The sequence below is a fragment of the Monodelphis domestica genome, chromosome 6, assembly GCF_027887165.1.
Source record: "Monodelphis domestica isolate mMonDom1 chromosome 6, mMonDom1.pri, whole genome shotgun sequence".
NCBI lineage: Eukaryota > Metazoa > Chordata > Mammalia > Didelphimorphia > Didelphidae > Monodelphis > Monodelphis domestica.
In genome coordinates this window covers 310,924,123-310,938,715 of record NC_077232.1, presented here as the reverse complement: position 1 = coordinate 310,938,715, position 14,593 = coordinate 310,924,123, and the positions used below count along the sequence as shown (strand labels likewise).

The 14,593-nt window shown below is 45.4% G+C and overlaps 1 protein-coding gene across 3 annotated transcripts in view; it reads right to left on the bottom strand.

Moving 5' to 3' along the window:
* LOC100009893 (zinc finger protein 260-like) overlaps nucleotides 1-14,295 on the bottom strand; it is a 29,699-nt gene extending 15,404 nt beyond the window's left edge. For 2 of the 3 annotated variants that reach the window (XR_008913080.1, XM_056803547.1), the window contains exon 1: nucleotides 14,116-14,294. Coding sequence is in view for 2 of the 3 variants with exons in the window: in XM_056803547.1 (XP_056659525.1) it covers nucleotides 14,116-14,175 (60 nt within the window). In the remaining variant the exon portion in view is untranslated. Of the gene's footprint in view, nucleotides 1-14,115 lie in introns of all 3 variants that reach the window. The other variant, XM_056803549.1, reaches the window with a different exon arrangement.
* Between the last annotated feature and the right edge of the window lie 298 nt (nucleotides 14,296-14,593).

The following is a 14,593-nucleotide window of genomic DNA, read 5'->3' as shown; positions in this document are numbered from 1 at the left end:
GGGCAGAAAATCAGGCTAAACTTAACTCGAAAAATGACAAGACAACCGCCTGGATGATTGACAAAATCGTTGGCCGTAACCACTTTGCATTAGAAAACCAGCAGATGAGATTGCCCCCTGGCTTGCTCATGCAAACTGCGCATGCCGCTACGGCTGCTTGGCGGGCAGTTCCTGCCGCCGGGTCTGTCACGGCACCCCTCTCAAAAATTCTCCAGGGACCCAATGAGCCTTACGCTCAATTTGTTGCAAAACTTTTAGAAACCGCCGAAAGGGTCTTGGGCCATGATGGAGCAGATCACCCGATGCTGAGACATTTGGCAATCGAAAATGCTAATTCTGCCTGTAAGGCCGCCCTAAGAGGAAAAGCAAGAGATCTTGATCTAGATGGGATGATCTGCTTATGCAATGATATTGACACTTATGATCACAAAATAAACAAGTCCATCTCTTTAGCCATTGGGGCAGCCATCCAGGCCTCTCGACCCAATACCCCTCGAAATTGCTTTAAATGCGGGCAACCTGGCCATTTTGCGTGTGAATGCCCTTCCGGGACAAATCCTAGGCAGACCCCTGCACCGATAATAGGCCCCCCCAAAACCACCACCTAGCATTTGCCCGAAGTGTAGGAAGGGCCGGCACTGGGCCCGAGACTGCCGATCCAGAATTACGTTGGATGGGCAAATTCTTCCCCCGGTACAGGGAAACGGGATGCGGGGCTCCTTCGGGAGCCCCTGTCTAGCTCCCTTACTCGAGCCACAGCAGGCAGTGCAGGCTTGGACCTCTGTGCCTCCACCACCAGAATATTGACACCTGAGGAGGGCCCAATAGTCCTCCCTACTGGCAAATTTGGACCACCACCCCCTGATATGTTTTTCTTGGTCATCGGTAGAGCACTCACCACTTTGCAAGGTGTCGTAGTACATCCTACCCTTGTCGATAATGATTACACAGGGGAAATAAAAATTATCATAGAATCCTCACATGGCCCTGTTACCATCCCTGCAGGCAAACGCTTAGCTCAAGCCCTCCCCCTCCCTATGATTGGCAATTTCCCTGCAATAACCCACACACGGGGCCCTTCCTCTCCAGGCTCCTCCAATATTTACTGGGTGCAGCAACTTACTGAGTCCCGACCCATTCTCCGATTAAACATTGAAGGAAAAACCTTTACTGGGCTACTGGACACAGGGGCGGATTCCACTGTTATCTCTCAGGCCCACTGGCCCCGCTCCTGGCCCCTTCAACCTTCATCCACCCATCTATCAGGAATAGGCCAAGTCCAAGATACCCTTCAGAGCTCTAAGGTCCTTAATTGGCAGGACACCGAGGGCAACAGTGGCACCACTCGCCCATATGTAGTCGCAGGACTTCCTGTCAATCTCTGGGGCAGAGACATCCTAGCCCAAATGCGACTTCTCTTGGTTAGCCCTAGCGATCCTGTCACCACCATGATGTTAAAATCTGGATACCTCCCAGGGAAGGGCCTCGGAAAAAGGGAACAAGGCCTCCCCCACCCCATTTCCTTTCAACCTCATAAGAACAGGAAAGGTCTGGGGCTGCAGAATTTTTCATAAGGGCCACTGATCCTCCTGCACTCCAGGCTGATAAAATTACATGGAAATCTGACTCCCCTGTCTGGATTGATCAGTGGCCTTTAACATCTGAAAAGGTTCAGGCTGCCATAACGTTGGTGCAGGAGCAACTTTCCTTGGGTCACCTCAAACCTTCTACCTCCCCTTAGAACACACCCATTTTCGTCATCAAAAAGAAATCTGGGGGATGGAGGCTCTTGCAGGACCTAAGAGAGGTCAATAAAACTATGCTTCCCATGGGGGCTTTACAACCAGCCTTCCATCTCCAACTGCCATCCCAAAAGGTTTTAGTAAAATAGTCATCGATATCAAGGACTGTTTCTTTTCCATTCCCCTTGACCCAGCCGACAGTCCCCGCTTCGCATTTTCCATCCCCATAGTTAATCACATAGGGCCCAACCCTCGATTCCAATGGCGTGTTCTCCCCCAGGGCATGGCTAACTCCCCCACCTTATGTCAAAAGTTTGTAGCTCAGTCCATTGACCCTGTAAGGACACGATACCCTTCAGCTTACATCATTCATTACATGGATGACCTCCTGATAGCAGCTCCATCTCCCCCCTTAACACAAACTATAGCTCAGACCATCATATGCGCACTTCAGGCCCGCGGCTTCAGAATAGCCCCTGACAAGGTCCAGACCCAGTACCCCTTCACCTTCCTGGGATTCCGCCTTGAGCTTGACTTCTTATTTTCACATAAGGTTTCACTGACACGCTCCACTCTCAGAACCCTTAATGATTTCCAGAAACTTCTAGGGGACATTAATTGGCTCCGCCCCTATTTGCAACTCGCCAAGGCGGACCTTCGCCCTCTGGAGGACATCCTTCGAGGGGATGCTGACCCCTCCTCCCCTCGCTCCCTAACCCCAGCAGGCGAAGCTTCCCTTAGGAAAGTAGAGCAAGCTATAGCTACACAGAACATTGGATATTTTTCTCCCCACCTTCCCCTTTACCTTCTCATCTTTCCCACTGAATTCTCCCCCACGGGACTTCTATGGCAAGATCCCTCTCCCCTCATTTGGATCCACCTCCCTATGTATAACCAAAAAATTCTTGCCCCTTATCCTGACCTGAGTGCCCGATTAGCAATGATGGGCACCCGTCTCTCCACCCGGCATTTCGGCCGCTCCCCTGACCATGTAGTCTCCCCCTATAACAAGGAGCAACTTGACTGGCTCAAATCTCAAAATGATAATTGGGCTATACTCATATCTACCTACCAGGGCATCTTGGACAACCACATGCCCAGTAAGTAATAAATTGTTGCAGTTTTTCTCCCTTACCCCCTTCATACTTACACGCCAAACCCGATCCTCACCTATCCCGGGGGCACCCACGGTCTTCGTGGACGGCTCTAAAACTGGCCTAGCCGCCATAGTTATGAATAACCGCCCCCGCTCTATCAAAACCCCTTATGAGTCCGCACAGCTGGTAGAGCTTTATGCAGCACTAACTGTCTTCCATTCCCTGCCCGATACCCCATTTAACCTCATTGATAGCTCCTATTTGGCTCTGAATGCTACCACCCCGAACCTTACGATCAGCTGTTGGCTATGTCTCCACCCGCAGGCCCCATACTATGAAGGAATCGCTTTTACTGATCACCCTCGCAACACCTCAGCCCCTTCCCCTCGCTGCACCCCGTACCCCCACCGCCTCACCCTTGCCGAAGTTTCCGGCAAAGGCCTCTGCCTAGGTCACCCCCCTTCCTCTCACTCCCATCTTTGTAATGTTACCCTTTCCATCTCCCACTCCCCTCATTATTTAGAAGCCCCCAATAACACCTTTTGGGCCTGCAACACCGGCCTCACCCCCTGCATTGTGAATTTTAAAAGTCTCCATCTTGGTATAGCACCCAAAAATTGTGCACACCCACACTACACGGGCATGTGCTAGTCAATGACAAATCAGAAATAACCAACTGCCCACCTGGGCTGTCCTAAGCTAAGCTCGAGCCAACCATTGGCACTTGTGAGACACAGGAAGTGAGGTAAGGAACAGCCTCTGGAATTCGCTCACTTCCTGTGGAGAGAGCTAGATGGCAGTTGGTGTTAGGAGCTTCGAGGGAGAGGATGCCTGCAGACAGCTTTCCTTCAGATCACTCACGTGAGTTAAGGACTGATTCTTTCCACCTTGGCCCTTTGGGCCTAGAACTCACTCTGCCTTGGTCAGAGGTTGAGTAGCCCCTTTCCCTTTTCTCTTCTCTCCTTCTCTCCCTCTCCTTTCCCTATTCCCAGTGTGATTAAACCTCCATAAACTCCATTCTGACTTGAGTGTTTCAATTTTAGGAATTTCATAAGTAAATTCCTTGGAAGCCATTGTGCAATATTATAACAATCCCAGAAGCTAAAATTTTCCCCATTACAATTGGCGTAACCACTTCGGGAAAAAGAACTATATCAGTCTTCTGATCTCCTTACTAATCACCCGGGAGAGGTCCCACCCCGGCTACCCACTCCGGCTCTTGGCCCTGCTTTAGTGCTTCGAAAGTTTCTAGAACCTCAATAAATTTCCTGAATTTTCTTGCCCTTTCACCCCACTTATTACTCACTCCGTCAGTCCTTTTACCAAATACCTTGGCTTAAAGACACAGCTGCCAGAACAGGTGAGTATAAAACACCTTTTCTCTCTTCTCCTTTTCTCCTTAAGTTAAATTGGGGTCAACAGGATTTTTTTTTCTTCTCCCTTTTGTCTCTCATTTCCCTCTCCTTTTACTTTAAGGAGGTGGCTCAGTAGATTGAGAGGCAGGCCAGGATTACCTAATCAACTGATTAGCAACGAGGAACCTCAGGAGAAGGAGCTCTTAGGAGCTCCTCGCCCGCAAAAAAAAAAAAAAAAAACAGCTGAATACAGCTAGGGAGCTAATTTAAAACCCATTTTTCTGTTTCCTGGCCTTTCTAGTCTTAAAAAAAATTTAAGTGAGCTTTGCTCAAGGAAGATAGCACATGGTCCTAGCAGTTTTAGCCTGAGGGCTAAAGAAGATTGCTGGGACCCTCCCATATACACACTTTGTAAAAGAAGGAGGTTTAGCTCTACCTTTTGTTTACGGTCTATTCACTCCTAATCAGCCTTTTCATAGCTTCTACCTTCCTGCATTAGGCTTTTGTAACCCCTCCCAGAAGCTTGCTAAGGAGAATTTACAACACAATAGGCCCTTAGCCTGTATAGGGTTGTAGACTAGGGAGCCCCCTACTGTAAAAAAAAAAAAAGTCACAGGCAACCTAGTAATTGACTCAAAGAAGAAAGATGTGGCTACAACCACTGTCTGCTTTGCTTCGAAATTGGCTTATAAGTTTAATGACCAAGTACATTGGATTTTTAGTAGGTGTTTCTCTAGGATGGTATTTTTCAGAAACTATAAACCTCTTCGTGACCCTTACATTCATCTGCCTTGGGATTGTAATTGTTGTACTTACAATAATATACCTAACCTCTAAGAGAGAACACTCCCTTGTTCCTTCTATAACTAAACAAATCAAGGAACTACACACTTTTATTGATCTACAAATTAATGAGCAATATACTATCACTGATCAACGAATTAGGGAACTCCACACTTTTATTGACCAGCAACTTAGGGAACAAAATATTAATACTGATCAGAGAATTAAAGAACTGCACACTTTTATTGATCAGCAACATAAAGAACTGAATACTGTCACTGATCAAAGAATTCGGGACCAAAATACTTTTATTGAACAAATTACAAAAAAAAAAATGCTTTTATTTATCAACAATTGGTGGAACGGGATGAAGTTAGGGGGAAAAAATGGGGAGAGATGAAAACTTCCCTGGATGAAATTAGGGAGGAAAAATGGGGAGAGATAAAAACCTTCCTGCAAAACAGTGAAAGGGAGTTAAAAACATCCTATAATAGGAGTGATTTAACTCTCCATCCCCCATCATTATCAGATTCCCTGACCAACCCTACCCAAAACGATTTGGCTCAAATAGCAGCCCCTTCACACCAACCAGCTCCTCCCCATCCAGACCACCCAGCCCCTCCCCCTGCCACTCTTGCCCCTCCCACCCTGATTCCTCCTTCTATTCATGCCTCTTACCCTGCCTCCTCAGCCCCTCCCCCTGCCCTCCACCCCACCCATGCTCATGCTCTAGCCCCACCCCCTGTTCTTGTCCCGGCCCCTCCCCCTGCCCTCCCCCCCACCCATGCTCATGCTCCAGCCCCACCCCCTGTTCCTGTCCCAGCCCTTCCCCCTGCCCTCCCCTCCACTAATGCTCTAATCTCCAACAGCCAATAATCCTAACATTGAAAATGGAGCAAGTAGCCTAGAAACAGTAACACCAGATAGTTTAGACAGAAGTTTATTTCCATTGAGGGAAGTACCCACCTTTAATAAAGAAGGGAACTTGGTGTCTGTAAGACACTATACACCTTTTAAACCTGATGATTTAGAAAAATTCAAGCACAATGTTCAATCATTTGAGGCAGAACCAATGTTGGTTATAGAAAAATTAGAAAATATATTCAGAAACTTTGACCCTTCTTGGTTGGATGTGGAGAATTTGTTAGATACATTTCTGACAAAGAGAGAGAAAAATAATGTCATCTCTCTAGCTAATAAGAAAAGTGGTAGAGGTGCTCATCACTGGCCAACTGTAGATCCACACTGGAACCCTAATATTATACAGGATCACACAAAACTAGTCCTGGCCAGAGAAGCATTATTAAAAGCCATGAGAGACTGCTCTGATAGCCCTGATGCATGGGAAAAATTTGAACAATCCCGACAGGAAATTGATGAGACCCCCTCCCACTTTATGGACAGACTTATTGACGTAGGAAGTACATATATGGACCTTGATTTGTCCAGAGAAAAAGACATTAAACATATACGCAGACAATTTGTTAGGAATTGTTGTTCAGCAGTAAAAGACTACTTTGAAACCAACTGTCCCAACTGGGAGTCTATGGACCTCGAAGAACTGAGGAAAGTAGCAGCATATGCCTATAATAATCGTACAAAAAAACCTGAGACACACAATAAATCAGTGTCAGACTTAGAAAAAGAAATTGAAATTTTAAAGGAACAATTGAAAAGTAAGGGAGAGACCATGGCCCCTTTGCAGGAATCCACAGATAGATCATTAACAAACCCCTTAATATGCACCTTCTGTGGGAAGAGAGGCCATGCAATGATAGTCTGTAGGAGCAGGCTACGGGAAACAAGAAATAATAACACCTTTAGGAATAATAACTATAGGAACCACAATGCCAATCAAAATGACAGTGCTCAAAATACAGAAAATGATACTATCCCAAAAAATGCCCAACAACAATATATAAGAAATGGAGCTCGACCACGCTACACTCAGGGTGAACACCCCCAACAGCGTGGAGGGTCCCAAAAAACTGCCCAAGCATCTTTATGAAGGTGTGAAGGGGGGGGTGAGGGCCTTGGAATCAAAGAATGAGACCTTTGATTTTCCAGACCCTGATATTTTAATGCCAATAATCCCTATATATCCCCCCCCCCCCGAACAATAAGGAACCTCATGTCACTTTAAAGGTAGGAAATTCATACTATGACTGTCTTCTAGACACTGGAGCATCTAGGTCAGTTCTAGTAAGCAAACCAGATGAGAAATGTGATTCTATTGGCTCTTTAAATGTAGTAGGTGTTTCAGGAAAACCTTTAAAGGTCCCAAAACTTTCTCCTCGCATGGTACGTGTGGGACCCCTAACTGTTGAACATTCTTTTCTTTTAATGCCTGGATCTCCCACAAATTTGCTGGGGAGAGATTTACTATGCAAATTACAAGCCACAATAATGTGCGCCCCAGATGGCTCCCTCTCTTTAGAAGTGCCCGAGGAAACCTTAAATTTACTCCCTGTATTTCTCTCAGAGAGCCAGGAGGCAAAGGAGCCTCCCACCTTTGAAATACCTACAGATATACCAGAGTCTCTTTGGGCCACATCTTCTACTGATGTAGGCTTACTTAAATCAGCTACTCCCGTGCAAATAAAAACTAAATCCAGCCCACCTCCTTGCATTCCTCAGTATCCTCTTTCCAAGGAGGCAATGGAGGGCATTACCCGAATAATAAATTCTTTAATTGACCAAGGAATAATTTTCCCTTGTAAATCTGAATACAACACGCCCATCCTCCCCGTTAAAAAACCAAAAAGGGGGCCCGATGGCAAACACCTCTATAGATTCGTACAGGATTTGAGGGCTGTGAACAATCACGTTATAAAGAGACACTCCATAGTTCCCAATATCAATACTATTATTTCTTCTATTCCTAGCACAGCTACATACTTTACAGTAGTAGACTTGTGCTCAGCCTTCTTTTCTATACCCATACATGAGAACTCGAGGCATATTTTTGCTTTCACCTGGAATGGCATACAATATTCCTGGAGTCGTCTGCCCCAGGGTTATGTAGAAAGTCTGACCTTATTTGCACAAATTTTGGGACAAGATACAGATAATATAAAATTTAAAAACAGCAAATTAATAAAATATGTAGATGACCTACTCTTGGCTTCCGTGGATGCAGAAGCATGTCAGGAAGATAGTAAACACCTGCTTTTGGAATTGCACAAAAGAGGTCATAAGATCTCGAAGGATAAAGTTCAGTAGTGTCTCCCCAAAGTAGAATATTTGGGGTTCATTCTGACAGCTGGTGCCCGCTCTATTTCTCCCAAGCGAATTGAGAATATTCAAAAATTGAGTGCTCCTACCACTAAAAAACAGGTAAGAGCAATTCTGGGAGCAACAGGGTTTTGCAGACAATGGATTCCTTGCTATGGGGAAATTACTAAACCTCTTTTAGCACTAACAAGGGATGCAGTCCCTGAACCCCTCAAATTAGAGCCTGAACACATGTCAACTCTATCAGAGCTAAAAAAGGCTATCTTATCTGCCCCTGCTCTAGGCATCCCAAATTACAACAAGCCATTCACTTTGTATGTACATGAGCGAAGAGGAGTAGCCTCAGGCGTTTTAACTCAGACTCTGGGGATTTCTCAGCGTCCAGTTGCTTATTATTCAGCCCAGCTGAACCCAATAGCTTCAGGAGCACCACCATGCCTTAGAGGAGTGGCTGCTACTGCTTTACTCGTGACAAAAACCGTTGATCTAGTATTAGGATGCCCATTGACAATTATGTGTCCACATGAGGTAGAAGCATTATTGCTAAGACAGAGAACACAGGCATTTTCTGATCAGCGAATTACAAGGTATGAAATAACCTTGCTAAATAATGAAAATATTACTTTGAAATGCTGTTCAACGCTTAATCCTGCCACCTTGCTTCCAGACTTACCAACTTCAGGAGAACCATTACACAGTTGTGAAACACTAGTGTCCATGGCAGAAAAGCCTCGGGATGATCTCTTGGACACTCCCTTAAAGAACTCAGACCTGATCTTATTTACTGATGGTTCTTCTTTCATGAGGGATGGCATCAGCTACAGTGGAGCTGCCGTAGTCTCAGAATTTGCCACTGAGTGGTCAGCCTCATTACCTTCTAACATTAGCGCTCAAGGAGCTGAGCTCATAGCTCGGAAACATGCCTGTATAATTGCCAAGGGTAAAAAGGCAACAATTTATACGGATTCTAGATATGCTTTTGGCATTTGTCACTCAGTCGGGATGCTATGGCTCCAGAGAGGATTTTTAACCTCAGCTGGAAAATCCATAGCTAATGCAGAAATTATTAATGAAGTCCTTTCTGCTCTTCAGCTGCCTGAAGCCCTAGCTGTAGTTCATTGCTCTGCCCATACAGGTGGCACCGACCCTGTCTCTAGGGGACATGACCGAGCAGATGCTGCTGCAAAGCTAGCAGCCATAGAAGGGCCTGAATTACTTCTAACATTAACAACTACTGATGACTCAAATTTATCACTTTCCTATGATGAGAAGGAAGTGGAAAAATGGAAACAGAAATTCAAAGCGAAACAGATCAATGGAGTCTGGGTGTCATCTGAAGGAAAACCCCTGCTCCCTAGAAGTTTCTATCACCAAATCTGCCAATCTGTTCATAATAATGGCCACTTTGGTACCAAAAGGGCATCGTGGACTCTGTTAAGAGAGTATGGATAGTCCCTGGTATAACTACTGTAGCCTCTAAAGTGTGTTCATCCTGCCCTACCTGCCAGGCATATAACCAACACGCCTCTCGTAGCAAAGCCTTTGGTGGACGTCCTCTGGCTTACACACCTTTTGAGCACCTGCAGATAGATTTTATAACGATGCCAAAGGCTGGACAATATAAATTTTGTTTGGTCATAGTAGACCAACTGACCAGATGGCCGGAAGCATTTCCTACAGCCCGAGCCACAGCAGCTTTTGTTGCTAAGGTGCTTTTAAAAGAAATTGTTCCTCGCTTTGGCCTACCAGCACGTATTGATTCCGATAGGGGGAGTCATTTTACTGATTCTGTTCTAAACCAGATATATTCTTGCTTGGGGATAACTCCAAAATTCCATGTTCCATATCATCCCCAGAGTTCAGGCCAAGTTGAGAGGATGAACAAAGAACTTAAAACTATGATTGGAAAATTATGCACTGAGACCCATTTAAAATGGCCTGAAATTCTCCCTTTGGCCCTATTTTATCTTAGAAGCAGGCCTAGAGGAGACTTACACATCTCACCATTTGAGATGCTTTTTGGACATCCGCCTATACAGGCTAAGCCTTTCTCCCCGGCTTATACATCGCTATTAGGGGGAGATACTACTATTGCTTCCTATATACAGGAATTACAGCACAAACTACGTGAACTTCATGAATCCGGAGCTGCAGTACAAGCTGGACCACTAGACTTTTCTCTGCATGACCTGAACCCAGGAGATAAAGTTTATATTAAGAATTTCAAGCATACTGGAGCAACTGAACCTTCATGGGAAGGACCATTCCAAATATTGTTAACTACTCCAACATCTATAAAGGTTGGAAAAAAGGACTCTTGGATTCACTGTTCTCATGTAAAGAGAGCATCCTCTGTTGAGACTGATTGACTGTATCCTATACATGCATTGGAGATAACTACCCATTGACAAGTGAAACTGTTTTATTCTGCTTTTGACACATTGAATTCCTAAATTTAATTTTATTTTCCTTTTTTCCTTTTTTCTCTTTTCCTTATTTTATTATTATTATTATTTTTACATTATTTTATTTTTTCCCTTTTCTCATTTCTATGTACTTAAGGTACATATGATCAATATTAATTTTATTCTACAATATTAGTTTAAATATATATACTTGCTGTTATTACTAATACACACCCAAACAGCTTTAGACTTTGGGAACCTGCCATTTATTGATAATTGTTGTGGGACTATGATTAATGTTTGTGTCTGATTCTAGGAACAGGATCAAAAAAGGAGCACAGAGATAACCTGGATAATGCCAAAAGAGCTCACAGGTCTAAAAATCAAAAGACCAATCCAGGTAGGATTAATGCATTTCTAAGCCAATACCAAGGACTTGAACCTAGTGTGAGACTCGGGGTTGCGACACTTGACAGACATTAAGATGTAGGCCTTCCCTGTATCCACACTCTTCATGAAAGTACCTACAGACAAGTACCTAAGGTTGGCTACCATCCTGACTCCATCCATCCCTGAGAACGAAGGTAAAATCAGATGAGGGAATAACACTTCCCTAGATATAAAATAAGAAATCTGGTCCTCTTTTTTCTCTCCTATAGTATGGCAACTTCCTGTAGCCTTGGCTGCAAATGGGGAAGTAAAATATGCTGCATTCTGTCCTACAGACTTGTGGGATTAGAAATTACTTAACTGGACCCTAATACAGGGGCCTGTAAAAATAAAAATTTTTTTTTATTCTTGCTTTCTCAAATTTTGTATACATAGATTTTTTTTTTGAATTTTGATACTGACTTTGAATTCTTCTTTAATATAAATATGCATATATAAAGGGTTTATATTTTTCCCTTAATTTTTCCCTTTTTCTTCTTTTCATTTTGATTTTTTATTTTATTTTCATTTTGTTTTGTTTTTCTTTTGGATTAACTCACACACTCCCACAACTAAAACTTGAATCCTCAGCTGGACTCAGTGTTTTTTCAACACTTTCTTCAGGGGGGATTGTATTTCATCAAATCCAAGATTTAAATTTTGTTCGAGAGAGAAATCTTCAGAGAAGAAGCTTGCTAACTAACTGAATCCAGAGAATGAACTGTTTGCAGAAAGATATCTAAACCTTTTCACTACAGGAAGATCCAGAATGAACCTTGGGGTGTGGTTGATTGAACATCTTTTGAATGTACACTCTTATGCCAAAGGGGACTGCCCCCTAATTGGCTTTTGTCAATGCGCCCAGCAAAACATTGGTTTGCTGTCTTTCTCTCTCCTCTATTTCCCCATATTTACAACTATTATAATTTTCCTCTTAGTGGGAAAAAATTTTTGTATACACTTACAGTTAGAAATTTTGGGGGTGCAGTATGCTTATGTTTAGTGATCAATTGGGGAGACTAGTCTCCCAATCATCATCAGGGGGGATTGTGAATTTTAAAAGTCTCCATCTTGGTCTAGCACCCAAAAATTGTGCACACCCACCTACACGGGCATGTGCTAGTCAATGACAAATCAGAAATAACTAACTGCCCACCTGGGCTGTCCTAAGCTAAGCTCGAGCCAACCATTGGCACTTGTGAGACACAGGAAGTGAGGTAAGGAACAGCCTCTGGAATTCGCTCACTTCCTGTGGAGAGAGCTAGATGGCAGTTGGTGTTAGGAGCTTCGAGGGAGAGGATGCCTGCAGACAGCTTTCCTTCAGATCACTCACGTGAGTTAAGGACTGATTCTTTCCACCTTGGCCCTTTGGGCCTAGAACTCACTCTGCCTTGGTCAGAGGTTGAGTAGCCCCTTTCCCTTTTCTCTTCTCTCCTTCTCTCCCTCTCCTTTCCCTACTCCCAGTGTGATTAAACCTCCATAAACTCCATTCTGACTTGAGTGTTTCAATTTTAGGAATTTCATAAGTAAATTCCTTGGCGGCCATTGTGCAATATTATAACAATCCCAGAAGCTAAAATTTTCCCCATTACAGCATCTCCCTTCAGGTTTTTAATACCTCCTCTGAATTCTGTGTGCTTATACAATTATGGCCCAGAATTACCTATCACTCAGACACCACCTTGGGTAAACTTTTGTCTTCATTCCCTCGGGTTATGCGGGAACCCTTCTCTACTCTTGCCATCATTCTAGGTATTGGGGGTCTTGCTGCCGGCATTGGTACTGGCACCACCCCTCTCCTACAGACCCAACACCTCGCAGCTCTACATTCTGCTATGACATCTGACCTCGAAGCCCTAGAAAAATCTGTCTCTGCTTTAGAGAAATCCCTATCCTCCCTCTCAGAAGTTGTACTACAGAACAGACGTGGCCTCGACCTGCTTCTTTTAAAAGATGGGGGATTGTGTGCAGCCCTTAAAGAAGAATGCTGCTTTTATGCTGACCACACGGGCGTGGTCAGAGAATCAATGGCAAAATTAAGAGACCGCCTAGCCCTTAGAAAAAAGGAGGCCGAGGCCCAAGAAGGATGGTACAACAACCTTTTGAGAGGTTCCCCTTGGCTTTCTACCCTAATTCCCACTATACTAGTTCCCTTTATTATCTTCCTCCTAATCCTCACCTTTGGCCCTTGGGCTTTCCAACGCCTGACTGGATTTATCAAAGGATTTATCAAATCAAACATTGACTCAGCCCTTACTAAGTTCCCTAGGGTCCAATATCATCGTATTGAAATAACAGATACTGACCAACCACACACCCCGTTTGATACTGATCGTCTCCAACTTACTAGCAGGGTGGTAACCCAATGACGGGAATAGCACAGGTCCTCCACCCCAGATGATCCAGTAACTCCCCCTGTGTAGCCTAAGACAGGGGCCGTCGCTGCAGTCCTGACTTAAAAACCTTCCCTCTAATAAAAAGGAAAGGGGGAATTGTCAGAGACCATATCTGGGGAAAACTTTTGACCAGGAACAAGATAAGGGTTTCTGAGAATCTGAACAAACAAGTTACCTCCTGGAAACTGGCGTCGCTAGACCAACGGCCACAAACCATAAAAACTCTTCACATTCCCTCCTGTTACAACCCGTCCTTAATCACAATATATTCTTACCCTGCACCTGCAATAAACGAGCCTTGACACTATCAGACAGACTCTGTCTTCCTTGCGTGCTTGGTCTCCCCTCTCTCCCCCTATGGTCTTTTTAGGTGGCTGCTTCACGGACCCCACGGTTGTATCCGGCTGGACCCGGACACCAGGACGGGGCTTCAGGGAAGGGTTTGAATTCAAGAAGGGAAACGGGTGACTTTGGAGCCTTGGAGAGAGGGGTGCGTCTACACGTGGGCCTGAGACTCCCCATCAGGAGAGAGGGGTGCGTCTACACGTGGGCCTGAGTCTCCATGTTAGGAGAGTGGAGCGTCTACACCTGGGCCTGAGTCTCCATGTTAGGAGAGAGGAGCGTCTACACCCGCTGCCTGAGCCTCCCCATCAGGAGAAGCCGCTGCTGCTTACCTGGGGGGTCCTGCAGGGCTCCAGCGCGGCGTCCTCTCCGCACTCCTCCAAGCTCTCCATGCCAGGTCTGGGGGGATCCCTGAAGGACAGACGCCTCACCTCCTCCGGGACGGAACAGTGTGCGCAGGAGCCCACGAGCAGGAGAGGGCGGGATGGAGGAAGCCAAGTTTAAAACCCGGAAAGCCCGCCCGAGCTCAGGCCCCGCCCCTGATCAGACCTGGAGCCCGCCCCGCCTGCCGCGTGCACCTCCCTCTGCCTCAGACAGTAGCTCAACCTCACCTTGCTTTAGGCCCCACCCATTACCGCTCTGCCCCGCCTCCATTCCGCTCCTGCCACGGCCCTCCCAGACACCGCCTCCTTGCCCGAGTCCCGCCCCTCTGTTAGGCTCCGCCCGCGACGTCCCTCCCCTACGCCCAGGCCCCATCCCTTCCTTCACCACCCTGTCCGTTCCCAGAAGCCTTTGTGAGGAGGGACCCTG